The sequence below is a fragment of the Sebastes umbrosus genome, chromosome 10, assembly GCF_015220745.1.
Source record: "Sebastes umbrosus isolate fSebUmb1 chromosome 10, fSebUmb1.pri, whole genome shotgun sequence".
NCBI classification, from domain to species: Eukaryota; Metazoa; Chordata; class Actinopteri; order Perciformes; family Sebastidae; genus Sebastes; species Sebastes umbrosus.
Genome location: NC_051278.1, coordinates 26,221,992 through 26,248,056, shown reverse-complemented (window position 1 = coordinate 26,248,056; position 26,065 = coordinate 26,221,992). Strand labels below are relative to the sequence as shown.

At 36.3% G+C, this 26,065-nt stretch overlaps 3 protein-coding genes across 3 annotated transcripts; 2 read left to right on the top strand and 1 right to left on the bottom strand.

Moving 5' to 3' along the window:
- Nucleotides 1–3,054: 3,054 nt before the first annotated feature.
- On the top strand, nucleotides 3,055–12,819 carry eif4e1c (eukaryotic translation initiation factor 4E family member 1c). Its single transcript, XM_037782510.1, has 7 exons — nucleotides 3,055–3,200; nucleotides 4,472–4,563; nucleotides 9,221–9,316; nucleotides 9,832–9,895; nucleotides 10,935–11,048; nucleotides 11,144–11,283; nucleotides 11,608–12,819. The coding sequence occupies exons 1-7, from the start codon at nucleotides 3,183–3,185 to the stop codon at nucleotides 11,720–11,722; spliced, it is 639 nt and encodes a 212-aa protein (XP_037638438.1). The 5' UTR covers nucleotides 3,055–3,182; the 3' UTR covers nucleotides 11,723–12,819.
- A 1,090-nt stretch (nucleotides 12,820–13,909) lies between these two features.
- On the bottom strand, nucleotides 13,910–20,567 carry si:dkey-228d14.5 (uncharacterized protein LOC796266 homolog). The gene is made up of 8 exons (XM_037782509.1): nucleotides 20,508–20,567; nucleotides 18,427–18,793; nucleotides 17,229–17,276; nucleotides 17,078–17,140; nucleotides 16,927–16,994; nucleotides 16,711–16,841; nucleotides 15,935–16,112; nucleotides 13,910–14,673 (listed from the first exon to the last, which is right to left on the bottom strand). The coding sequence occupies exons 2-8, from the start codon at nucleotides 18,489–18,491 to the stop codon at nucleotides 14,480–14,482; spliced, it is 747 nt and encodes a 248-aa protein (XP_037638437.1). The 5' UTR covers nucleotides 18,492–18,793; nucleotides 20,508–20,567; the 3' UTR covers nucleotides 13,910–14,479.
- Nucleotides 20,512–25,598, top strand: zgc:110319 (uncharacterized protein LOC796111 homolog). Its single transcript, XM_037782508.1, has 8 exons — nucleotides 20,512–20,667; nucleotides 21,167–21,270; nucleotides 21,906–22,041; nucleotides 22,833–22,899; nucleotides 22,999–23,110; nucleotides 23,210–23,273; nucleotides 24,266–24,440; nucleotides 24,845–25,598. Exons 1-8 carry the CDS (start codon nucleotides 20,603–20,605, stop codon nucleotides 24,911–24,913), a joined length of 792 nt encoding a protein of 263 aa, XP_037638436.1. The 5' UTR covers nucleotides 20,512–20,602; the 3' UTR covers nucleotides 24,914–25,598.
- Nucleotides 25,599–26,065: the final 467 nt, after the last annotated feature.

The window sequence follows — 26,065 nt, the reverse complement described above, 5'->3', positions numbered from 1 at the left end:
TAAAGGCTGGATCAGTTACAGCACTCATGTTCAACCCTGGATCAATACTACAATGTAAAATGACTTTGTTACAAGTAAAAGTTCTGCATTGAAAATAATTCTACTGAAAATGTCTCCTTCCAGAGAGGTGAATTATGGAGCCCCCAAAGTAGAGAAAGTTATTTTCTTACTCGGTACTTCTGGTGAAGTAAAATTGAATTAAAAAGTACTATATTCCCCTCTGAAATGCAATGGAGTAGCATGAATCAGAAATAAGTAAAGCACAAGTATCTCAAATTTACTTGAGTAAATGTACTTGCATTCCACCACAGTGAATCACTGCCAACCCCAGTAGTGTTGTCCTATACATACATCACTTTGCATGCTGACCTTCCTGGAGGGCAGAAGTGAGAAATCTGTTTTTTATTATTATTTTAATTTTTCCAACATATATTTATTGATTTTATGCATTTAACAGATTGTACATACAACACAGAACCTTTCCCAAAATTGTATATATGGCAGTGTATAAATTAATAATTATTAAAAAAACTACTTGAAAGTAAATAGCTAATGTAAAGTTAATAATTAATTTAGAAAATATATTATTATTATTATTATTATTATTATTATTATTATTATTATTATTATAAACAAATTCAAAATTTAGTTTCAAGAAAATGTAGATTATCATATCACTTCGATTTTGTGGAATGAAATTACCTATAACACAAGAGGGTTTTTTTTTCTCCATATCACCCACACCTTGTTGGATTGTTAATGGGTGCAGTAAGGGTGCTTATATAGAGACAGTAACGTGGGCCTCTTGTGTGCATCTTGAGCCTGTTTTATAGAGTAAAGTATGGATGGATGGTGGATTTGTAGGAGCCCAGAACAATAATGTCAGACAAGAAACTGAAATTCTCAAATTCATTCACATAATAGTAGACAGGTTAATCATCTTCACCTGCCTATTTACAAAACAAAACATGGCCAGTACTCCCTTAGATATCGTGGTGTACAAATATGGAACACTAAAATACATGTTATCAAGAGCTCGTTATCCTTAGAACATTTTAATAGAAATTATCATCACATTTAATTCATGATGTCTAATTATCTTTTGATATGTTTAGATATATTTTCTTTTTTTTCTGTACTGTTCTTTGTATGTATTTCATTGTTTTTATTGGATCGTTTTCCACTGTTTGGTTAGGATTTCCTGCACATTTTGTGTACTTCTTGTTGTTGTTTAACTTTTGTTGTATTTTTAAAATGATGTTAGTTTAGATCTTTCTTCCTTTTTTGTTATTGTTTTTTTTCTCCTGGGGTTGGGGGAGAGGTCCTTTGTATAAGTCTGTGGCTTCTTGACCTCTACTGACACATTTCTTGTTGTTTTTTTCATTGACTGGATTTTGTGCAGTTTTATATATGTGCAAATAAATTTTAAAAAAAAACTGGAATTACCTGTCAGCAATCATGTTCAACCCTGTAATTCTTGGCCTTTGATACTTTTCTGTTTTAACTCTACCTGAATAAACACTATTATTATCTATTATTATTATTATAATATCTATTAGTATAGTCCTTCATGCTGGTAGCCACCAGGCTCCACAACCAAGGCTGACCCCCATATGAGAACTATGAGGACTTTAAGAACTTTAAACATGCACTATCTGCAACCATCTTGGACTCTAATCACTGGCGCACTTTACACTTACTTTACACTACACATCCTATATACCACTTTATAGACTGCACATATATACATATTACATTTATTTATTGTACATACTACATTTATTTATTGACGGACTGCACACATTATGTTCACCACATTCACTCTGTATCTTTTATATCTCTATTATTGTTTTTTATCATTTTTGTATACCTTTACCTCTCCTGTGTTTCACTCTGTTTGCTGATGTTGCTGCTTTGACACCTGAATTTCCCTCCGGGGATTAATAAAGGTTCATCTGATCTTATCTTATTATTACTATTACTATTATATTATTACTAATTATTATGATTATGATTATGATTATTATGATTATATATTATTACTATTACTATTATGTTATTATTTATTATTCTTATTATTTTTATTCTTATTCTTATTCTTAGTCTTATTATTACTATTACTATTATATTATTACTTATTATTATTATTATTATTATATCTTTATTATTATTATTATTATTATTACTATTATTATTATTATTACTATTATTATTATTATTATTATTATTATTACTATTATTATTATTATTATTATTATTATTATTATTAGTCTTATTATTACTATTACTATTATATTATTACTTATTATTATTATTATTATTATTATATCTTTATTATTATTATTATTATTATTACTATTACTATTATATTATTACTTATTATTATTATTATTATTATATCTTTATTATTATTATTATTATTATTATTATTATTATTAGTCTTATTATTACTATTACTATTATATTATTACTTATTATTATTATTATTATTATATCTTTATTATTATTATTATTATTATTATTATTATTATTATTACTATTACTATTATATTATTACTTATTATTATTATTATTATTATTATTATATCTTTATTATTATTATTATTATTATTACTATTATTATTATTATTATTATTATTATTATTATATCTTTATTATTATTATTATTATTATTATTACTATTACTATTATATTATTACTTATTATTATTATTATTATTATTATTATATCTTTATTATTATTATTATTATTATTATTACTATTATTATTATTATTATTATTATTATATCTTTATTATTATTATTATTATTATTACTATTACTATTATATTATTATTATTATTATTATTATTATTATTATATCTTTATTATTATTATTATTATTATTATTATTATTATTATTATTATTACTATTATTATTATTATTATTATTATTATTATTATTGTTGTTATTATTCTTACTATTACTATTACTATTACTATTACTATTACTATTACTTTGGTATTCTTATATTATATATGATCTCTCTCCATCCCAGGTGTATTGTGTCTATGTCTGTGTGTAGTGAGCTGAGCTGTCCCTCGGGGGCCTCCGTAGCGGTGTGAGCAGCTGAGCGGTGTGAGCGGCTCGAGCGGCTCAGTGACGCAGAAGCGCTGAACGAGCAGAACATTTCTACTGTCAAGATGGCGACATCCGAGCCGGTAAGAGAGACGAGCAGATAGCTGGAAAAAAACGACTAATGTGCATGAAAAGACCAGCTACATCTCCACTGTAGCTGGCGACATAGTCATATCACCTGTCTACCTTGAAACGCACCTATTATCAGGTGTAAACGGTTGAGTTTGGTCTCCCAGATGTGGTCAGCTGGCGTGGATCTCAGCTAGCATGTTAGCATGTTAGCATGTGATGCCTGACTTTGTTGGTTAGGGAGGGACTCACTGACTGCACGGCGTTCATTCAAACTACAATCAATGACTAGTTCTACTCTACTGCCACTCTGGAGTCAACATCTTGTTGGTTATAATCAACCAGCAGCAGCTTTAAATGCTCACACAACCATACCAGTGATTAAATGTTTGACTATCTGGACACGTGTGTATCTTAGCTTGTTAGCTAGCTTATTAGCACGTCTGCTAACACTACAGCTAGCCATGTTAACTTAAGCTGATGCTGTGTGTGATAAGAGTTATAGTCCCTGAGAACAATAGATAGAGGTAGATGCTTTTTGCTAATAGTTTATCTCCTAAAAATGGTACAAAATGATAGTTAACACCTGAAATGATGAAGGAAAGGTATTTATTAGGCATAACCAGTTATATGGGTTCAGAAAAAGGTGTAATGATGACTTTTAGATCAGGAGAAGACATGATTTAAGCTGCAGTGTGACTCATCTAGCCTCATATTATAAGATTAGTAAAATATTAATATAGCTCTCACCTCAGCTTTGCATTAAGCCATGTTAACTCACCTAACTGAGTCTGTTTCATAAGATATATGTAATCATGTGTGTGATAGAGGTGTAGTCCCTGAGAAACATCAATACCTGTAATGTGGATGTGATCAGTATCAGGTAGATGGTTTTTGCTAATAGTTTATCTCCTAAAAATGGTACAAAATAATAGTTAACACCTGAAATGATGAAGGCAAATGTATATGTAATGTGTATGTATTTATTAGGTATAATCTGTTATATGGGTTCAGAAAAACGGTGTAATAATGGCTTTTAGATCAGGAGAAGACATTATTTAAGCTGCAGTGTGACTCATCTAGCCTCATATTATAAGATTAGTAAAATATTAATATAGCTCTCGCCTCAGCTTTGCATCAAAAAATCTTTACAAACTACACTTTTAAGGTGACTTTTTTACTTTTTATCAATGGACAATGGCCATAGGGGGGATGAGATGTTTTAAATGAGTGTCTTTTATATTCAAATTAGCTACATGATGTGTTTGTTTGTCCTTCTCCTCAGAAAGCACCCGAAACTGAAGAACCACAACCCCCAACTGAGAGCCCAGTCGTTGCGAACCCTGAGCAGTATATCAAGCACCCCTTGCAAAACAGGTGAGAATGAAAACAGCTGCTCTGTTTGCAACAAATACTGTAGCCTATCTGCTTGATAACACATGCTCTACTGCTGTGTTTTTTGCAAAATGTGGCTCAAGATAGACACATGAATTTATCACAGTCACAACATAACAGAAATAATGGGACTGAGGATAATTACTAGAAGGAAACCAATAATGAAACACAAGATGGAGGAGGGCTCTTCAGTCTGAAAAAAAGGCCCTGTAGCAAGTCAAAGGCAGTAAAACTGAATTGTTTGTACAGTTTACTTCCCCCTTTAAGAATAGGGTTAAAAGTATTTTTATTGCAGTACATGTCAACATATTAATTACACATTTGAGAGGACTGGAGACGTTGCATACCGCCTGTTTTGCACTGAAGAGGAGCACATTACGTCTTTGTCTTGTTTTGGGGGAAGGGCATTTACTGATTATGCAATTCGTAGCCACTGCTGGGGATCTTTAACATAAAGTGCTTAGACTTACTCCTTACAATGCTTTGTTCCTGCTGGTTTGGATACTCCCTTAGTAGAAAAAGTAGTCAAATTGCTTCTCCTTAGTGACTCTGAGGATGTGTTTACTGTAGGAATGTCCTGAATACCATTTTTTTGGGCTTCGAATCTTCGGTAAGAAATATTTGGAGGTATTCAAAGCTTCGGGACAGTGCTGCTGCTGCTGCTGCTGCACTACTATACACATACACACCTCTACACACAACAAAAAGCAATATCAGTCTGAGAATAACTAATAATAATTAATGTTGAATATGAATAGTGAATAATGTTGTAAGATTATTCCTTATTTCATGGGCTATTTTGTGATTTATACATTATTATTACTTACTTACTACTTAGTAAGCCTAAAGCTTTAGTTTTGTGACATCTGGAGGATAATTGCGTTTTGTTGAAGAGTGCTATAGCAAAGAAAAGAGTCACAAGAAAATCGTGATCGTAAATAACTTACAGGTAAATGGTATATCATGTAAGTGGAGGCTGTTTTTAGGTTTAAATCCAAAGCACATAATGAAGGATTCTGCTTCCTACTCTGCACATTAGTGTTGCAATTGTTGTTCACTATTGTCCTTTTAGAAATGTTATCATAGTTCTGCGGTGGTGACGACCTATTCAGGAGCATTGTGCAGTCGGTTTAGGAAATGCTGAATAGTTCACTGAGTAAGTCACTTCTAGGCCTTTCTGCTTGTTCAGCCCAGCCTCAGAGGTCAAGGTTGTCCACCTCTGCTGCTCTGGCCGTTCTGGTTTTATGCACTCAGATTTGGGTTAAACATACTGTGGTGGGGTTATTGTGTCTTGACGCTTCCACTGTAACACCCTTAATGGTCAACGCCTCAGTTTGAGGGCTAGGTGTTGTCGCGTCTGTCTTGCCTCATGACTATTATTCACTATAAGGAAGTCCTGGTTTGTTGAGTTATTTAGAATTTTTGTAAGACTTGTGTGTTGTGAAATATTATTTCCAGTGTATTAGGTACACCTAGCTAAAATGAATGCTTTCTAATACAGTCTAGCAATAAATCCTGCACTATATAGAGATGTGTTGCTGCTATGTAGCTTTCCCTCATTGATGGACTACACAAAATGATAGAAATACCTTTAAGTATAACGCAATACAATTCAACAGCACCACAAACTACATCCTCCAAAATGAACATGGCATTGAGTCAACATCTCTCTAAAACAGCTTCAACAAAAAACTGAACATTATAGCCTTCATGAAGGTAGGATTTATAGCAGGACTGTTTATGTTAGACTGCTTTAGTTTTGGCTAGGTGTGCATAATAAACTCTCAACACAGTGTGCATGTTGTAACATATCTTATCACTGTTGCGGACTCTCTACTGTTCAGCAGAATGACTGAGTTAGTCGGATAAATTTGGTGATGGTTTGGCATAAAGATCATAAAACCATTTTCTTACCTCAAAGCAAGAACAAAATGTACTCGTTAAAGAGAAACAGCTCAGTGAACTCAAACCAGCACTGCAGGTTTAGTCAGTTGTCTGGACAAAAGTAGTGTCTAACCATACTGGTGATTTTAATAATATGTGATAATCAACTTGCAGAGTCTTGAATCTTACTCGAGATTGGCAACGCAACAATATTAATATCATGTCTGTTTTTATATTTGTCCTGAGTTGTGAAGGTGAATCTACAGATGGATCTGAACAGGCTGCACATCTCTATTACCCAGCTGTAACCTGTAACATAACTAGGCATGAGGATCAGTTTCATGTAACGGGATTTTCATATGGTACTAAAATAAAGAGAAACCAATAGTTGCAGGAAGGTCGGAAAACACATTCAGTTTCATAAAACCTGTAGTATAGTCTGCAATAACATACAGTCTATTTAATGGGGTAAAATGACAAACATCAATATTCTTTATGCTCCCACAATTTTATTTGCAGACATGGCTGTTCCTTTCTTTAGAGATATCAATGGAAGAAATGGCTGTAGACTTTTATAAGGGAACGCCAACATCCTCTGGTGTTTGAAAGATTGACCCACAGTTACTCTAAGAAGAGTAAAGGCTGACTGATACGTAAATCCAAGGCCAATACTGATATTGAAAAATCCAGTAACGATATATTGTCCCATTTTATTTACATAAACACATACCATGAACAAACATACAGATCCCTTAAATTTTTTTGTGTGTGACCGAGATACACATTAAACTGCACATTTTACAGTTGAAAAATCAACTTGTCAGTGCTTTCTAGTGGACAAACTACGTAATGGTGTTTCTAGTCAATTTCTAAATAACCTCAAATCTAGTTTGGCATTTCTTTTTACTTATTGGCTGACATATACACCAATACAATATATCTGCAATAAGCTAATATCTGCAGATATATCTGCAACATGACAATAATTTATATAGATCAAATATTGTAATTTAGTTAAAGTATGTCATGATTTTAGATAACACAAGGTCCTCATACCATTCCTCATTCATTAAATGTTGACATACAATAACTGCCTCTTTGAGCCAATCTGTTGATTCTTGTTTAGTCTTTTCATTTGTGTTGCCTTTATTTCAAAACAAAAGCACGCAGTTAGGCAAGATGTGAGTTTAGGCCGAAATAAAAACGGGTTGATATTAAGCTAAACACCGAACAGGACCAGTATACTGAGTTTTACCACTAGGTGTCGCACTTGACTCAGCAGCAGCTCTCGAGGGTAACATAATGAGATCGGAACAGGGCCTCAGTGGGCTTTAAATCCAAAATGTTGCCATATTGGTGTAGTTGTAGTTTTCTTTGAGACTAACTCTGCTGTGTCTCGTCACCCACAAAAAACACGTGAACTCCTTTCACCACTACTGAAATGTGATGTCCTTCATGATCTCCTCCTGTCAGACATTAGTGGCTCTGTTAGGCCATTTACAAACAAACAAAGTATTATGTTAATCACTTTGTCAGGTTGCTGATGTCGGCTACTTTTTAATTAGCCAGAACGTGTCATATTGACAAAAGCCGGTTTGGTTGGTTTGCCTAAAATCAAACCGGTTCAAGCTTGTACACCGGACCGGTAAAACTGGAAATTGACCCAACTCTACCAAGATAGCCACACAATCTACCACCCACGCCTGAGGAAACGGGTTGAATGGATTAAAAGAGTTTTTTAATTGGTCCTATATCATATTAATCTGACAGAACTGAGTGATAGATGAGTAGCAGGGCCCTCGATGAATCCATCACTGACTTGACCTACTATCTGCCATGTTTGTTTACCAGCCACGACTAGGCAGGTAAACAAACTGTGTCCTCAGCTGGGTTCACCAGAGGAGTCACGCCCCTATGCTGTCTCGTCTCCTCGTTGTGTAACAATGTGTGTCAATGGAGTTGCTACATGTTTCATGCTCTGATTTGTCTTTGTTAACGTCTGTGTTTATGGCACATGGGTGGGGCTGATCATGGTTGGTTACTGTTGTTATGCGGTGGGGGCACCGGGTTCGGCTAATGTCCTCTCATTGCCCTCATCCCTCCCCTGCTAGCCCCATCCCTCCTGGGAATAGATGAAAGAGTAAAACAGCGGCCGTCACAAACAAAGGCTGCACTTGTAGTGCTGATGATTGCCGGCTTTCTCTGTTCTTCTGCATCGATATGCATGCTTTTGTAACAAGCTGTTGTGTTCTGTTGTGAAATAGGGTGCATATCTGTGTTATTGGGACTCTTAATCAGGGCCTGAATTTCAGCGCAGGATTGCGGGTATTGCACATAACATCATTGAATCTCTAGCACTCATAAGGCGGGAAATCCCTGCATTCAGCACACAAACAGGATTAAAACAAAAATTCATAAATTCACTAAGTAATACAAACTCCTCCCCGAGAGCAGTTTGATTTTAACAGAGCTGTTATCAAGTGGAAAGAGATGAATCAGAAGAGACAGAGGACAGGGAAACATAGATCATGGAGCCAAGAGAAAGGGGAGCTATCAAAATGTTTCTCATATTTCCCTTATATTACCGACTACCAAGACTTAGAAATATTCTTGATTTCTTTTGTTTGTTAAAAAAAAATAATTACTTTCTGTGAAATGAAGAATTGATTGTAATTCTTTGCTTTCGTATTCCAGTCATTTTTCCACATTTCCTATAAATACTGAGTTTTTTGTTTCTTGTCTTTCCGTCTCTCAGATGGGCCTTGTGGTATTTCAAAAATGACAAGAGCAAAAGCTGGACAGAGAACCTGCGTCTCATTTCCAAGTTTGACACAGTGGAAGACTTTTGGGCGTAAGTTTTCTCTACTAATCGTGTAATGTAATTATGATTTAAGGGTATAAGTGGAGCGTTTCAGAAGAATGACATTTTAAAAAAATACTCAGTTATACATGTGGAGACAAGAAGGGATTTCTTGAATTTAGATAAATTATCCTTAAATTATATTAATATATACATTTCTAACACAGATGGAGTCAGTATGAGAGTGCAACACTCGGTTTATACTTATATTTTCCTCTGTTGTCTGCACCTCACTCATTTATGTGCATCTGTAATATTTAAAATACTGGTTAAGATATCCAAGTAAAGTAGAACAACTTTTACAGGAAAGCAACGGGCACCTTGTCACATATGACGTGATATGAGCATTTACAGATTTACGTGCTTGTGTAAAAGGGGCTCAATATGTATCCGTGTTAATTTAATTCTTCACTGTATCATTAATCTGAACACGGCAGATGCAGCTTTTTCTGTCACTGAAGTCAACATTTTGGAATACCTCCAACACTATTCTGTGTTTCTTACAGATTATACAACCACATACAGCAACCCAGCAAACTTGGCTTTGGCTGCGATTATTGTTTATTTAAGGTAAGGCTTTTTTTTGCTTTTTTTTATAAATCTGTTTTATTAAGAAAATACAGTTGTTTCCATGTTCAACCATTGGGATGCTTACAGCATGTCAAATTCGACTCATCGCCCTGCAGAGCCAGAACCCGGAGAGCATGCGCCAGTACCAGAACCACAGTTACACATACGGACGGCATTCTTTTTATATTTATTTTAATATTATTTAACCTTTATTTACAATGTTAAAAAAAGATCAAATAAAGCATGTTACAAACATACAAGGGATAACAGATACAGACAGCCATGATGGATGGAGATTGCTAAACTCTTATCAAGGCTGCCAACATTATTAAAATAATAGTCGAGGGCGGCTGGTTAGCTCAGTCGGTAGAGCGAGTGCCCATGTATCGCCAAGGCTCAGTCCTAGCAGCAGTGGACCCGGGTTTGAATCCGGCCTGTGGTCCTTTCCGCATGTCATTTCTCTCTCTCCCCCTTTCCAACACTCTATCCACTGTCCTATCAATAAATGCTTAAAAATCACCCCAAAAAATAACTTTAAAAAAAAATAAATAAATAATAGTCGATGTTTCTAGGCTTTTATTAATGAATGATGTGTATATTGTATTAAATATAAACATTAATTTAAAACAGCTGTATGCCTACACACCATAGACTGTACATTCTGTTACACACACAGAAATAGATAGATACACACACATATATATATATATATATATATACATATATACACATACACATACATGAAGCCTTGATAGGTATAACATCACTGACAAATAGTAGACGTAACATTAAAATATAGTTTTAGTCAGCGCTGCATTTCAAAATAACGTTATTCATTTTTCGTACATATCATGGATATGTAAACAGAATGGTAGATGCCGTTCTCTGTACAGCCATTTTCATCTGTTGTCGTTTTAACTGGCGCATGTGTACGTCTAAAACTGACGGTTCTCCAGCTCTGCAGGTAATTTATAGTTATGCTACCATTTCATGAACCCATTAACAAAGTATTTAATGGCTTTTTCACTTTGTGTGTCAGGATGGGATCAAGCCGATGTGGGAGGACGACAGGAACAAGCTGGGGGGTCGATGGCTGATGACTCTCAATAAGCAACAGAGACACAATGACCTTGACCGCTACTGGATGGAGACGGTAAGACAACTGCAGCTCATAGATGAACGGTTGAGATTCGTGATAAAAACAACAGTATGATTCATACAGTGCGTCACGTTTTGTGTGTTTTGCAGCTCTTGTGTTTAGTCGGTGAGTCGTTCGATGAGGCAAGTGAAGATGTGTGTGGAGCTGTGGTCAACGTCAGACCCAAAGGTGACAAAATAGCCATCTGGACGAGCACCTGCCAAAACAGGGAAGCCATCATGACGATAGGGTAAGTCGTCTTGTAGACAAGGCCTATTGAAAGACGCTGGGACACGGGTCTTGGGGTATGGGGTATGAGACATGCGCAGTGTAACTGGAGCTGCGGTCGTGGCTCAATTTCGGCGAGTGCAGACCCAATTTTACTGCGCATGTGTTGCACCCCAAAGATATGACGCGTTGATGATGCGTGACATCTCCTCTTTCCACCCTCCTTGCTTGTCGATAGGAAATAATGCAAGTACAAGTGATGGAAAGTACAGTAGCTGACCACTAGATGGAGACACTAAGTTAACCTTAGTCTTCACACAGCACTCAACTTCTTGTCTTCCCACAGGCAAAATTATAAAGAGCGTCTGAACATCCCCACCAAAGCCATCATCGGCTACCAGTCACACGACGACACATCCAGCAAGAGCGGATCCACCACCAAGAACATGTACTCTGTTTGAAAAACTCCTCCATCCCCCATTTCAACTTGCTGTAGATTTAAACAATTACCAAACCGCATCATCACAGTAATAATTTGAGTTGTCAACTACTGTAGTGTCTTTTCCTTTTTATTGAAAAGAGAATTGTTCATAGCGTGTACAGTTGGAGATTCCCCCAACGAGAGAAACCAGTGGGGTGATGGTTATAAATAGGGAGGAGACGGTCAGAAAGGAGTATTTGGCTCAAAATGTCACACACGAGCTTGAGAACACAAATGATTTCCTTTTTAGAGTTGAAGAGTTCTGTGATTAATACCAGTGACTTCCCCTAGCTTAGCTAAGAAAAAGCTTTTTTTTCAGTAATTAATGGCTTGGAGTTGCAAAAAAAAAAAAAAAAAAAAAAAACGTTCCTAACTATACAGCCTTGTGTTTTTCTCATGCTGAGTTCTCACTCCTTACACAAAATGTTTCTCATGTCACTGGTAAAGATGCTAGGCAACTTATCCTTTCACGGAACCAATTTTAAGGGCAATTTTAACTTGATTTATCCAGAAGTGTTAAGCATGAGTTGGGCTTTCAGACACACCAGTTTGGAGAATCTACAGTATCTTAAAGGTTTATAAAAGCTGTGGTCACACTCCAAAAATATAGGGTTTGGATTTAAGGCCACTTATTGTTTCAGCCATGCTGGAATTGTGGAATATTGCTTGTAGTAGTTTTTTGAACTTTTTTTTCTTCCCCTTACATTTATTTATAATGTATGCATTGCAGATGAATTACTTCAGTTGAAAGACAAACATGAAACTTGTGTTTTTCAATTTGTTTTATTTTTTTTCTCTTTTTGTTATTAAGGTCAATGTGGACTACTGCATATAGATGACATTTTTTACAGTGTACCATAAAGTAAAGATGCTGACAGAATTAGGTGTGCTTTTCACTGTTTTCTTCCTAACAACACCTGTAGATAACGTCGCACTCCTCTCTTGGTTGATGCAAAGGAAAGATGATATTCATTGTGAAATGATTTTTGCTCATAATGTATCTTTATTATCTGTTATTCCAGGATGTATATTACCTTCTTTCAAGTAAAGGTTAAGTGCTTTGCATTAAAACCGGAACCACGTCTCGTTTTCTGGACATTTATGGTTTCACAGTGACTGAAGTGTAGCACTGAGTCATGGACAAATGAGACTTAAAGGAACAGTGTGTAACATTTTGGAGGATCTATTAGTAGAAATGGAATATTATATTCATAACAATATTTTCATTAGTGTATAATCACGTGAAACTAAGAATCATTGTGTTTTTGATAGCTTAGAATGAGCCCTTCATATCTACATAGGGAGCGGGTCCTCTTCACGGAGTCCGCCATGTTGCACAAACAAACACCGGTTCTAGTGAGAGCCTTTTGCATTTTTACATTACCTGATAGCCAACGTGTCTCTGACACGCTTGTGAAACTGCGGTAACGTGAGCCGCAGAGTGCAAAACCGTGGTACCGCCAGCTGCCGCCCGACTCCCATTGCTCCTAAAGTAGTGTTATTATAGTAAGGATGGCCTCTGAGTGAGGCGAACGACGTTACGATGGTTTTGCACTCAGTGACTCACATTACCGCAGTCTTGGAAAGGGAGGGGTACGCCGTCGGTTGCAATCTGCAACCACATAACTAGATGCTGCCAAATCCCACGCAGTGTACCTATTTTAAAAAAACATCTAGTTATCTTTGCAACCTTCTAACTTTGGCACTAAATATTGTTTTCATGTAGGAACCTATCGCTCAAAAAACAAAGAAAATACATTTTCAGGGCCTTTACGTTGCTTTTAAGGTGAATTACATTCAGAGATCCTCACTCTAGTTTGTCCTCTGACTCACACATACACTGAAATGCATTAATCAGACCACACCTAAAATGTTGTAATGGAAAGATAAAGACAACACCCACTGTGCTGTACATATCCAACACTATACTTAATGCCTCTGAATCAGTAACCTGTTGAGGTCTAGACGGTCTTGTTTTTAGTGCGTACTGTGAGTGAATTCACTATTTTTTTTTACATTCACTACGTGTTAGTCATCCAGTCAAACAGGATCTTATGACGCCATAGGGACTTAAAGTATCTGAATGGTTGACTGCTGCAACGTCCTCCACCCCTCTGGTAGAGCTCAAAAGTAAGATCTGTATCAGCAGAATAATAGGACTTCCCAGTTTGTACAGTGCTCATGGTTTAATGAAAGGGACACAACTATATGCAAGTGCTTAATTAAAGAACCTTAATGTGAAGCTAACATCAGTGACATTTTCATGACTTCTGGTCCTTATTGGTATACCTAATGAGAAATACTTCATTGTTGATTATAATTGCTCAAAAAATGATTGACATAAATAACAATAATAATAATAAACATAAGTATGACACATCAGGTTAATTGTTCTGTTTGCAGAGCATCAACATGACTTGTACAACAGTATAATACAACTGATATGTTTTGTTCATTTGCTGTTTAAGCTTGTTTGTTTCAATAAATAAGCAATAAGAAATGCAATAAGGAACAGAAATGCCCAGTAAAGAAAATCATACAATTTTCGGCAACAGTATCAAGAGGGTGCAATATTGGTGGTCATAATCCATAAATTGCTATAATTCCATCCCAGCAGAGTGATGAAATAAAATTAGCGGTCCTCTGGCCACGGTCCAGCCGCAGATGTCTTTACAGATGTTTTACTCAGTCCATCCTCACTGCTCGTGTGCTTCAGCTGGACCCTGGCGGCCTGATATCAGGACATCGTCATCATCAAGGGCTTCTCTTCCTCTCGTTTGCTCAGCAGATTTGAGAGCATGAAGGACGAGAAGAAGTAAAACTCCACGGCGAAGCTGAGCTCAAACAGCTCCAGGTTGACGCTGAGCATCCACTCAACTATAGCCGACCAGTGAACGTAGTTGTACTCCTCCTGGGCAAACAAAACGGTGTCTGAAGGGTTTCAAGTCAAGGATGTATGGAACCGTCAGTGGTAGTAGGAACCTGTTATTGTAAACTGCTCCTGAACAAAGTGGAGATCTGTACGGGAGCATTGGTGAACAGTCAAAACACTTTATGACATTAAGACAGACAATAGAAATCTATCGAGGCACAAGGAGGCATGTGCTACAGGGTGCCAGCTCTTATCATCCTGTAATACAGTTCCTCATCTTCTTGCACACTAGTACTGCACGAGACAGATCATCTGTGAAAAAAATATCATGTTCCTCTGCCTCCTCCTCGTGCTGCTGATGGTATTTGCAGGAGCTGAGGAGTCTCTAAAGCAGCCGTCAATCACTGCTCGCGAAAGTCAAGAACTCCGATCAAACGGTCAAACTAGGCAGCGCTGATCAAATATGAGTCAAGATTCTGTTACTGTAATGCCTATTTCTCTCTTCAAATGTTTTCAGAAACATCCTGCAGTGTACTGTTTAGCTGTACAATCAGAAAGTTTGCTCCGGCCGGTGGGCAGGTGCTTGGTTTTGGCTTGACCGTTTTCAACATGGTGGCCAGGTCACAAACTTTCTCATTTGAGGTGAGAAATAGGCATTACAGTAACAGAATCTTGATTCATATTTGATCAGCGCTGCCTAGTTTTTCTTAATCTCAGTTTGTGAGTTTCACAAGCAGTGATTGACAGCAAGACTGGTTGGTTTCCTTTGGGTGTGGTGAAAGTTTATAGATGCCATTAGGAGCACCAGAGGACACAGAGGAACCTGATTTCTTTTCACAGATTATCTGTCCTATCATGCACTGCTATCAGGATATGGTGACAGTTTTATAGAAATAACTTTTTATCATATTTGCTTAAAGTTACCAACTGCAGCTTTAAGCTCAAACCCTAATCTGCTCCAGTAGTGGACTCATGTAGTGTGTCACTGTGCAGCTTCCAGATGTAAATAATGTGAAGCTGAGTGTTACAGGGAAGTGTAGCTAAAATGCCATTAGTTCATATCTACTTCTGTCATGGAGACTGTTGTGGCCTGTCCCACTTTGTAAACAGAGCAGCAGACCGGATCCAAATATGGCACAAAGGGAACGCAGTGCTATACAGCAGCTGGAGAATGTAACTCAGCCGCCACTGCTGACGTCAAATGCGGAAATGTCACAACTCATTACACATCTTTCATCATAACTTATGCAAATTGAATTAGAAGAATTGTGCAGAACACAAACAACGAGTTATTTAGCTGCAAGATGTATGAAAGGATACAGCAGATGGTGAGAACGGTTTGAAACACAGTGGAGGTGATGCGGAACGGGTAGAGGATCTTCTCATATCCTGTCAGCACACACTTCCTGGTCAGCGCAGTGAGCAGGACGGTGTAGAAGCAGATGCACGTGAAACTGATGGCAGCTCCCAGGTAGTGAAGCAGTGCCAAGTGACCTGGCTGTGGAGAACAAGCATCAACAGATGAATAGATAGTTAGAAACACTGATAGATGTGTAGATGTGTAAACTGAACTTCTACTACTGAACTGTTAACTGATCACAACCCCCCCATGCAGTTGGAGTGTGACAAATTGCCATTTTTAATTGGATTTTAATTGGACAATTAATTGGGTGTATGGTGAATGTCCTCAGTTACATTGTGGTAAAAAACTTTAATTTCACAGTAACTGCTTCCCATTCACTCCTGTTTAACACACTGGTTTTATGGTCTGGTAATATCAGTACATTAAATGTTGATATTGGTTATTTAATACACATATTATTATTAGTCAAATAAACATAAAAGCGACCCATCTTGTGTTACAAACTGTGGAAGAGGTGTACAAACTGGTGCCAACTTTGCTTGTGCTCTTATTAATCATTACAGAAGACCTAAAACAAATATTACCCACCCTTGTTTGCTGTTTCAGCACAGGTGCAAATCAAAGCTGCTGGGCTTTATTGTTAACATTATATGATGAAGTCCAGTCAGCTTACTGTTTTGTGACATTATACAGGCTTTATTCAAACACAGTGAGCAGGACGTGAAGTACCTACATTACAGTTTCCAGCTGCGAACGCCCCCAGAGCTGCCACCACACCAAAGACCAGAGCAAACCTGCTCAGCATGGCATGACATGTGTATCTCTCCATAATATGGGCATGGTGGAAGATGCAGAACAGCAGAACTAAAGAGGAGATCACAGATGTTCAAACACACATCACTAACATCACATATATATAATGTGTTGGGCGTCTAGCAGGTAAACTCACATAGGAAGGAGCCTGCGTTGATCGTGGCTGTGAAAAGTGAATTTTCTGGTGCACTAGTTCCACTTGAGCTAGAATCACATAATATGTTCGGTTAATTATGTCTCACTATTTGATCCCATCGGAAAGAAGGAGAAATGAAGTGCATTCTCACCTTATAGTGGGAGCAAGGCAACATCCAGTGGACTGATTCCCTCTGCAGTAGATGTCACTCCCCCTGAAAACAAATCAAACAAATGAGGTTCTGGAGAATCTGTCACATCCAGATGCTGATGCTCAACTTTCTACATAATGAACCAACTCACCAGTCACTGAGAGAGCACACATGATTGTTGGCGAAGGCCAGGCCATATCTTGAAATATAAAACAAAAGGAAAAACTGTAGTGACACCATGTTGTGCTCTATAACATTCTTGATTTGATAAGAAACATTCAAACTACAGTATGGTAGTTTTTGTGTGTTGTAATACAGCATAAAAGAAGCATTATCTTCCACTTTTTTTCAGAATAAAAGGTAGAACTTCAGTCATTCCTGTTGACTGAATCAATTTATGAATATTTCTGGGAAGTTAAATATATATTTTCTTATTCCAAAACCTATGGTGGATGTAAACAATCATATAGTTAAGAGAGAAGATGACTGAAGAGCCACTGATTTTATTGTACCACTGACATTTTGACCAGCACCTAATTTTTAGTGTTCATTCATCAATATACGACTCATGCTGTTTAATCTATAAACCACCTCAAATATTTCTGACATTAAATAGAAGGAACATCTGACTCCAGTCTGAAGAATGAGCTCCTGCAATGGGCAAACTAAATGTGTGGATGACGAAGCAGAATGAGGGTAAAACATCACTGCATGCGTAGCCACTGACTAACAGAGCTTAATGATTATCAACATGAGTAACGAGTAGCTGCAGGTATACATATCGCGGTTGAAGGAGAAATTTGTCAATTTTGTCTCTTGGTATTTCTTGAAAGTCTGGTGTGCACACCTTGGGACAGAGAAACAAGCCGGATCACATATTTCAAGACCATTGTTTCATAATACAGTCAAGTTCAGGCAGAAGGTAAGTTTTGTCATAATGCTCTGACTTTACATAATACCCTTTTCACAGAAACAGGTAGTTAAAATATTACAATAAAAGTGTGTGAAATACACGTCTGCAAAATATAATGTGTTGCCATCTCAGCGCTTCCTCTTCAAGGCCAAGTTTATCTGTATCACTGCTGGAATGTCATTAGCCAGTAATATTCAGTTCAAATACAAATCTGGATAATGATAAACCTTATCAGGACCAGCTTTACACTACAAGCTTTCAGATGTGAATAATACTGATGAACGGATTTATTTACTGAGAAGGTTCACTAGGTATAAAACTAAACTTGGACAGACAGAGGCAGAATAAAAGAGTTGTACCTGTAAAAACAAATGTTCTAATAGTTTCACCAGAGAGTAAAGACGAAAGAGGAAGTATGAATTTCTGGTAAACTTACACAGTCCATGTTCCAATGAAGGACACCAGGGAGAGAGAGATGGGGAAGATAATCCAGAGCACCATGTCTTGGTGGTGAAGAAAGCAGGTGACGAATTAAAACAGAGATTCCTTAAATCCAGGTGTCTTCAAAACACTCAATGGCAGACCTCTTCAGTGGTTCCTTGTGGAGTCAGCCTCATACCTACAGAGCAAGATTAGTACTGGAACAAAAAATAAAGTCCAAACCCTGTGAGTGTCCTTCAGCTTCTTCAAGCACACAGTTGCCCTGTTGTAGTTAGTGATAATCTTCCACCATCCAGAGTACAGTGCTGCTTTTATGGGAGAGTCGCTCTTTCTCGGCCACTCCTTTGGAGCACCACCTTGCCCTGTCAGAACAAATGTTGGGAAACATGGGGTTGGCCTTTCTTGACGCTGTCACATTGTTTGCTTTATTCTAAACAACTATTCCATCATAAGGCTGCCACTGTAGAGTTTGTTATACAGGTTGTTATTCCAGGTGTCTCTGTTAGTGAATGCTTGGAATGTTTAAGTGACATGTTTTGTTTGACATGTCATCCAGTACAGCGAAGGTTTGAGGCACACATACGTGACTATTTATATTGTATGCAATTTCATATTTCTACTCCACTACAGTTTGAAGGGAAATATTGTATTTTTTTTTTACTACACTTCATTTATTCGACAGTTATAATTACTACTTACTATGCAGATTAAAGATAAAGTTCTTTATTTGTCATACGCACAACATCTCCAGTGAAGCAGTCGTCAGGCTGCCTCCAACTATGCTCGTATGTATGAAAAGAAAATCACACAAGTAAAAATAACAATCTAAGACATAAATATAAAATAGAGCGCTACAAGTTAAAATATAGGAATAAAAAAATATATATATAACAAAATAAAATAAACATAATAATTAAATAATATTAAAAGAACTGATAGACTGGTTGTACAGCAGTGATAAAACGGTAATGATACTCAATTATAAGTAATATAATAAGTGATTATATATATATATATATATATAATTACTTATAATTGAGTATCATTATCAGAGTGTTGTTATTGAGTGAAAAACGACTTGGGGACATGGTCTTGTGCATTTTATGTAAGTATGAATGTATGAGAGGAGAACAGAAGTGAATAAAATGAAGAAAAGCTATTAGTTAGTACCCTAAAGGCACTCCATGATACCAAGTAAAAATAACAATCTATGACATAAACATAAAATAGAGCACTGCAAGTTAAAATATAGGAATAAAATATATATACAACAAAGTAAAATAAACATAATAATTAAATAATATTAAATGAACTGATAGACTGGTTGTACAGCAGTGATAAAATGGTAATGATACTCAATTATAAGTCATATAATTAGTAATTATATATATATATAATTACTTATAATTGAGTATCATTATCATAGTTTTGTTATTGAGAGAAAAACAACTTGGGGACATCGGGCATTTTATGTAAGTATAAATACATGAGAAGAGAACAGAAGTGAATAAAATTAAGAAAAGCTATTAGTTAGTACCCTAAAGGCACTCCGTGATACCAGTAACTGTTTATGATTACACAATAATTAACTCTGAAAATTCATTTTAATCTTATTACTGAACATTTTTGTTTCTTATTTGTTTTACTTAGCCCATGTTTGTCTCTTGCAAGCAATTAATTGATTAATTATTATTATTATTATTATAATTATTATTAATAATTATAATAATAATAATAATAATAATAATAATAATAATAATAATAATAATAATAGATAGATAGTAACTTTATTGATCCAGAGGGAAATTCAAGTTTCCAGCATCACAGTTCCATAGTGCAAAACATGTTAGTAAAAAGGCAGTAAAATGATGAGAATAATCATAATTATTATTGTTGTTATTATTATTATTATTATTATTATTATTATTATTAATAATAATAATAATAATTGTCAATTATTATTATTATTACCATTATTAATTATTATTATTAATTGTTCATTATTATTATTATTATTATGTCCACTGGTTGACTGAGGAGATGAACTAGAGCAGCAGGTATGTACAGTGATCACACCTGTGGTCAGGAGGAGGGTCTCGAGCTCTCCACTCGTGACGAGGAGGAGGGTCTCGAGCTCTCCACCAGAGGTCCTCATCTTCAAAACAAACAAAATGGCGGCGAGCATGAGATGGGGTCTGCAGCAGATGTTTCGGGGAAGAAATATTGCTCCTTTTAGGTATGAACCTCTACAACCAGGACCTACACGTGCTGTACTAATGTTATGATAAGCTGTATAGCTCGTGTAAAGCAGAAACAGAGCAACACGTGTGGTAGAGATGGTACTTTTAGCTAGCTATGCTAACTTTAGCTAACACTAACTAGCAAACTGCGACACTAGACAACAACGTGTCTCTCATTCATACAACAATGCAGCTACATGGAGATATAGACAACGCTGGTTTAGTTATGTCCACTTTTTATCGTTTCTTATGTGTCTTCCCAGATGCCCAGCATGGGAGTTAGCTGCTAACATTAGCTATAACTTAGTAAACTTAAATGGCAGTAAAATGATCAAACCTTTTGTTTACATCAAACCAGAGATCACAGCTGAGGAAAGGGACGTTGTTTTCGCTCGTCAATGCCACCTAACTATTTAATCCTCCCTCAAGGAATGAATGAGTTTGAGTCTTATCTTTTCCTGATCTTTATCTTTATCTTTATCTTTCTCTTTCTAGGTTTCCAGTGAGGACCAGAAGCTCATCATACCTCTCCCAGTGCTCGACCCAGATCTCCAGAAGAGTTCAGCCTCTGTTCAGGACAGGATCCACACACTTCTCAAGTGAGAAAACCATTCTTTGGACACCTTAACACAACTCACTCACTACAAGCTTTGTCAACATCAACTAGTCAACGCAAACAAGAAAAAAGACTTGCTGGAAAAAACAAACATTTCTCTACTAATTTGTGTCTTGCAGTTTGAGGGTTGATATGTATGAATTTAGCTGAATGGCAGTGGCATTCATGCTGCCAACATTTTACTTTTCCATTTTCCACTATCAGTTGCACAAGACACTATTTCTGGTCAAGCATCAGTGTTTCACTCACAGGAGGATGACTTATTCTCTCTGTTGTGTACATATGCGTCAGATTTTAGGAGAAATCCCCATTTTGTTAAAGTTAGTTTACCATATATTTACCTATTTATTTAGAGTGAGACTATTTTAAGTACGTAGCGTCTGTTATGGAGGTATTTGTTTATTTGCAACCTGCCACACTGAGCCACCCAGTCTACGGCTATTTTCATCAATTATGCAATTTTGCAGTCATTAAAGAGATGGAAATACAGACACTGGCTCCCATTTCCATGCAGAGAAAGTGGTTCACATAAGTTCACTCACATCTTGTTTCTAACACATGGCTTAATGTCGGCAAGAAAAACCCTATAAAACTTTTTTTTTATATATTATCTTTCAGTAAGACACCTCTCCATCCAGACTCAAGACACTCCAAACCCCAGAAGCTTGAAGTTCCTTCCTGGTAAAGCTGTCCTAGGAAGTGGGACGCTTGACTTTCCCTCTCCGAACTCAGCTGGATCTTCATCTTTAGCCAGGTTGTGTGCCAAGTTTACTGTTTTACTTTTGTCATGTTGACACTGTACTGTTTCTGATTCTGTGAAATAGAAATTTAAAAGGCAGAAATCACATTCACACTTTTGGACTGCAAAAGCAGGACCAGAAAGAGGTGTCTGAGTTTGCACGCTGATTCAAGTGTGTCATATTTAGAAATCATAGTGGAAAAGGAAAACGAAACTGAGGGAAAAGGTACACTTCTTGTAAGGTAACGCAGGTAGAGATTAATAAATAAAAAAGCTGCAAACTCATAACTACGATGCATTTATGTCTGCTTAAAGATTGTTTCGGCAAAGGAATTAAAATGTTTTGGTTTACTAAAATGTTGATCTCTATAAGTTGCAATATATGCATTAGAGGTATGAGTGTGTGGATTTTACATTCTCTCTTTTTAGAAATAATAGTTTGACCATTGATATTATCTTCATTGAGCTATTCGTGGTTGTGTCTTGATGGCGTTGTTGGTTGATGAGTACATACAGTAGATGTGGCGAAAGCACACTGTGCATATTACACTATGTGATACTCCTGGGTTTCTGTGAGTCACAAGTGCATTGTGTAGATATGTTTTTGTTTGCTGATTCATTTTATCTTGTCTTGACAAGAACGACAACATCGTGCAAAGCAGTGCAATCATCCGTGACGCTCTTGATAAAAGCCAGCACACGTGGATGATGTTGTCACTAAATTAAATAACATGAATGACTTCATGCTGTCACTGGTATGTTTTTGGTTTTTGTTTAACAATAACATGATAACATGTTTCTCTCAGGGACCTGTTTGAAATCGAAGGAGTGAAAAGTGTGTTCTTTGGCCCTGACTTCATCACAGTCACTAAAGTAAGTATTAAATGTACTCGCACAGCTTGTCTCTGTGATCCTAATCATGTGAAATCTTTGTGGAGAGTCAATCAAGTGAGATCTTTGTTTTCCTGTCAGGCAGATGAGGATGTGGAATGGACAGACATTAAGCGCCATGCTTTGGAGGCCATTGCTAAGTTCTTTGAGAGTGGTGACCTGATAACAACAGGGGAAGTGCACAAAGAAAGCAGTGAGTATGCAACATACCCATATTAGTCATCTTGGAGTTCTGCAACTGCTTAACTATATCCTGTGTAAATATCCACTCTGTACATTTTCTTTATTGTAGGTCTTTCTGAAGATGATGATGAAATTGTATCTATGATAAAGGAGCTTCTGGACACCAGAATCAGGTACAAAACTAATAACTTTGAGATCAATTTAGGTAATAATTAGCAAAACTGAGTGCTTCAGGTACTCATCTGTGCCCAATGCCAATAGACTGTACAACAGCAGTGGAAACCACATTGCCATCACTCTGAACAGCCAGATAATTGCTCTTGAATAGTTCATTTGTTTACTTCTGTTCTTATTCTAATTGTATATACCTTTTTTTTACTTTGCCATTTATCTGTACTTATTTTTGTCTTTTTTCTGCTGCAACACCTGAATATCCCCTCTGGGGATCGATAAAGGCTTCTCTTATCTCATCTTATTTTATGTTAAATAATAGTCTTTGTTCATCTATTGCAATAGGATAGCTTGCTGTTTAATATGGTGCCTTTAAATGGGGTCGTGTTTACCGTGTTCACGAGAAGAGTTCATATGAACTTCCCCCTCTTGTGGTATTCATAACGATGTAAGTGGAAGGTTTCTAAAAGCTACGAGTTCACGAGTTGTGACGCCAGAAATGGTGAAGCTATTTTTTTGGCGCATAACAAGTTAATATTGTAATTTTAGTTGTATATTGTTTTTCTTCGTAATTTTATAATATGTCTGAGGAAAATGTTGATATTCCCAACGGCCTCATCTTTTTCCTCTATCATTATGCCTTTGAATTTACTGCATTATGTTACCCACTTGCTAAATTGTTAGCCTCTGTGGCTTCTAGACAATAACGTTAATATTGTCGTTGCTTAACCACTTGAACGCCATGCATATTGTGTACACGACTTCCCATGTTGTAAACACGAGCTCACAAGTTTTGTTTGAAGGCACCAATAGTTTATGTATTTTAAATGTTGTTTCAATCCTGATCAAATATTTCCTTTCTGATATTTCTTTAGTCAGCACTCCTGACAATGATGCTCACAGTGTAGTCATGCTGAGATAACAGTCTCAATCTGTCTGTCCTTTGTGCTTCTTTGTTCTGAACACATTGATAATGGTCGCTTTCCCTCTCAAGACCTACAGTGCAGGAGGATGGAGGCGACGTCATCTATAAGGGGTTTGAGGACGGCACAGTCAAGCTGAAGCTGGTTGGTTCCTGCACAGGCTGTCCCAGTTCTACAGTTACCTTGAAGAACGGCATTCAGAACATGATGCAGTTTTATATCCCAGAAGTAAACAACGTGGAACAGGTGATTATCAAGATCAGTTTTCAATTTGTTTTTCTACATTAGCAGAGATTTGTGCAGGTTTTAATTTTTAGACTCACTGTTGTTTTCATTACGGGATTGGTTTCAGAAGTTGGTTTATGGATATTTAAATCATCATATGCAGGAAATAGGTCTGTGATCTCATTTAATGAGCAATGAAACCAGACAGTAAATGTTCAATTTGTCGGTGCAGTTTTCCAACTTTGACAAGTTGAGTTGAATTAAGTGATTAAAATAAAGAAAAGATAATCTTATTTTGATATTACTTTTACCTTCTTGATACCAAACTGAGTTGAGTTTTTGTCATGATTGGAAGGATGGTAAAATATGTCTTTACAGTTTTTTATGTCGCATATAATATTTTGTCAATTGTCTTTTTTGCCCAGGTGGAAGATGAAGTGGATGAAATCAATGCAAAGGTTTTCTCTGAGCTGGAACGCAAATTACAAGAATAAGAATGTCCTGTACCTACACACTCATGGATTGTTGGACACGTTGGAAGACAAATATATTCCACTGTGTAAAAACACAGCCACGCATAATTTCCACTAGTAGAATAATTATCATTCTACATCATAAGAATGAAAAGAGAAAATTATTACCTGCTATTTTGTGTGCATATTATATTCTATTAAGATTTCACGCTGCAATGTATGTGTACATACTGTATGCCCCTGTTACCAAGAAAAGGAGATACAGGAATATATACCTGTATACAGAAAATACTGTCATTCTTTTAACCAGTCAAGATGTTCTGCTGTGAAGACTGTAAATGTTGTGATGTATTTATTTCTTATAAATATTTTATATTTTGAAAGAATATTTTCATAGGTTGGAGATATTGTGGAAGTTATGGTTAGTTGAGCGGTTATGGTCATGCAGAATGAAGATTTGATTAGATATTTCCGTTGTTGCCGCCATATACCAACTGAAACCTCAGTGAACCATTTTTGCTTGTTAATGCATCATCTATAAATGAAATAAAATGTTATTTAGGCTACAATTATTCATAAAGCAGAAGAAGGATTGCTGTGTTACTAACTACAGTCTAAGACTTGTATGCTATATTTGTGCTTTGTGCTCCATTCTTTGGATTTACTGTATCACCGTATCAAACAAAGTTCCCAGTTTGAAAGCAAATTTGTTGTTGATTCCTTATTTTTCATTAGTATAACTTTTATTATTATTTTCTTCAAGTTATGACTCCTGCCATTATGTCCTATGTGGGTAGAGGAATAAACAAGGAATGACTACTCACAAACTTGTTACAGGAAGGAAAGGAAAGGATACTGAATTGTGACACAGTCTCTACACTTAATAAGATAAGATAAGATATTCCTTTATTAGTCCCGCAGTGGGGGGAATTTGCAGTGTACAGCAGCAAAGGGGATATTGCAAAAAACAAGATGCCTCAGCTAACACAGTAAAAAAAAAAAAAAAAGCTAAACAAAGTGTAACAAAATATTAACCATTTAAATAGAAGGAAGTATAAAAATAGGAGCAGTATATACAGTATTGACAATAAACAGACTATTAACAAAATTGCACAAGTGGAAAATGATGTTGCACAGTGAAAATGAAATGAAATTCCACCTGAAAATAATCAG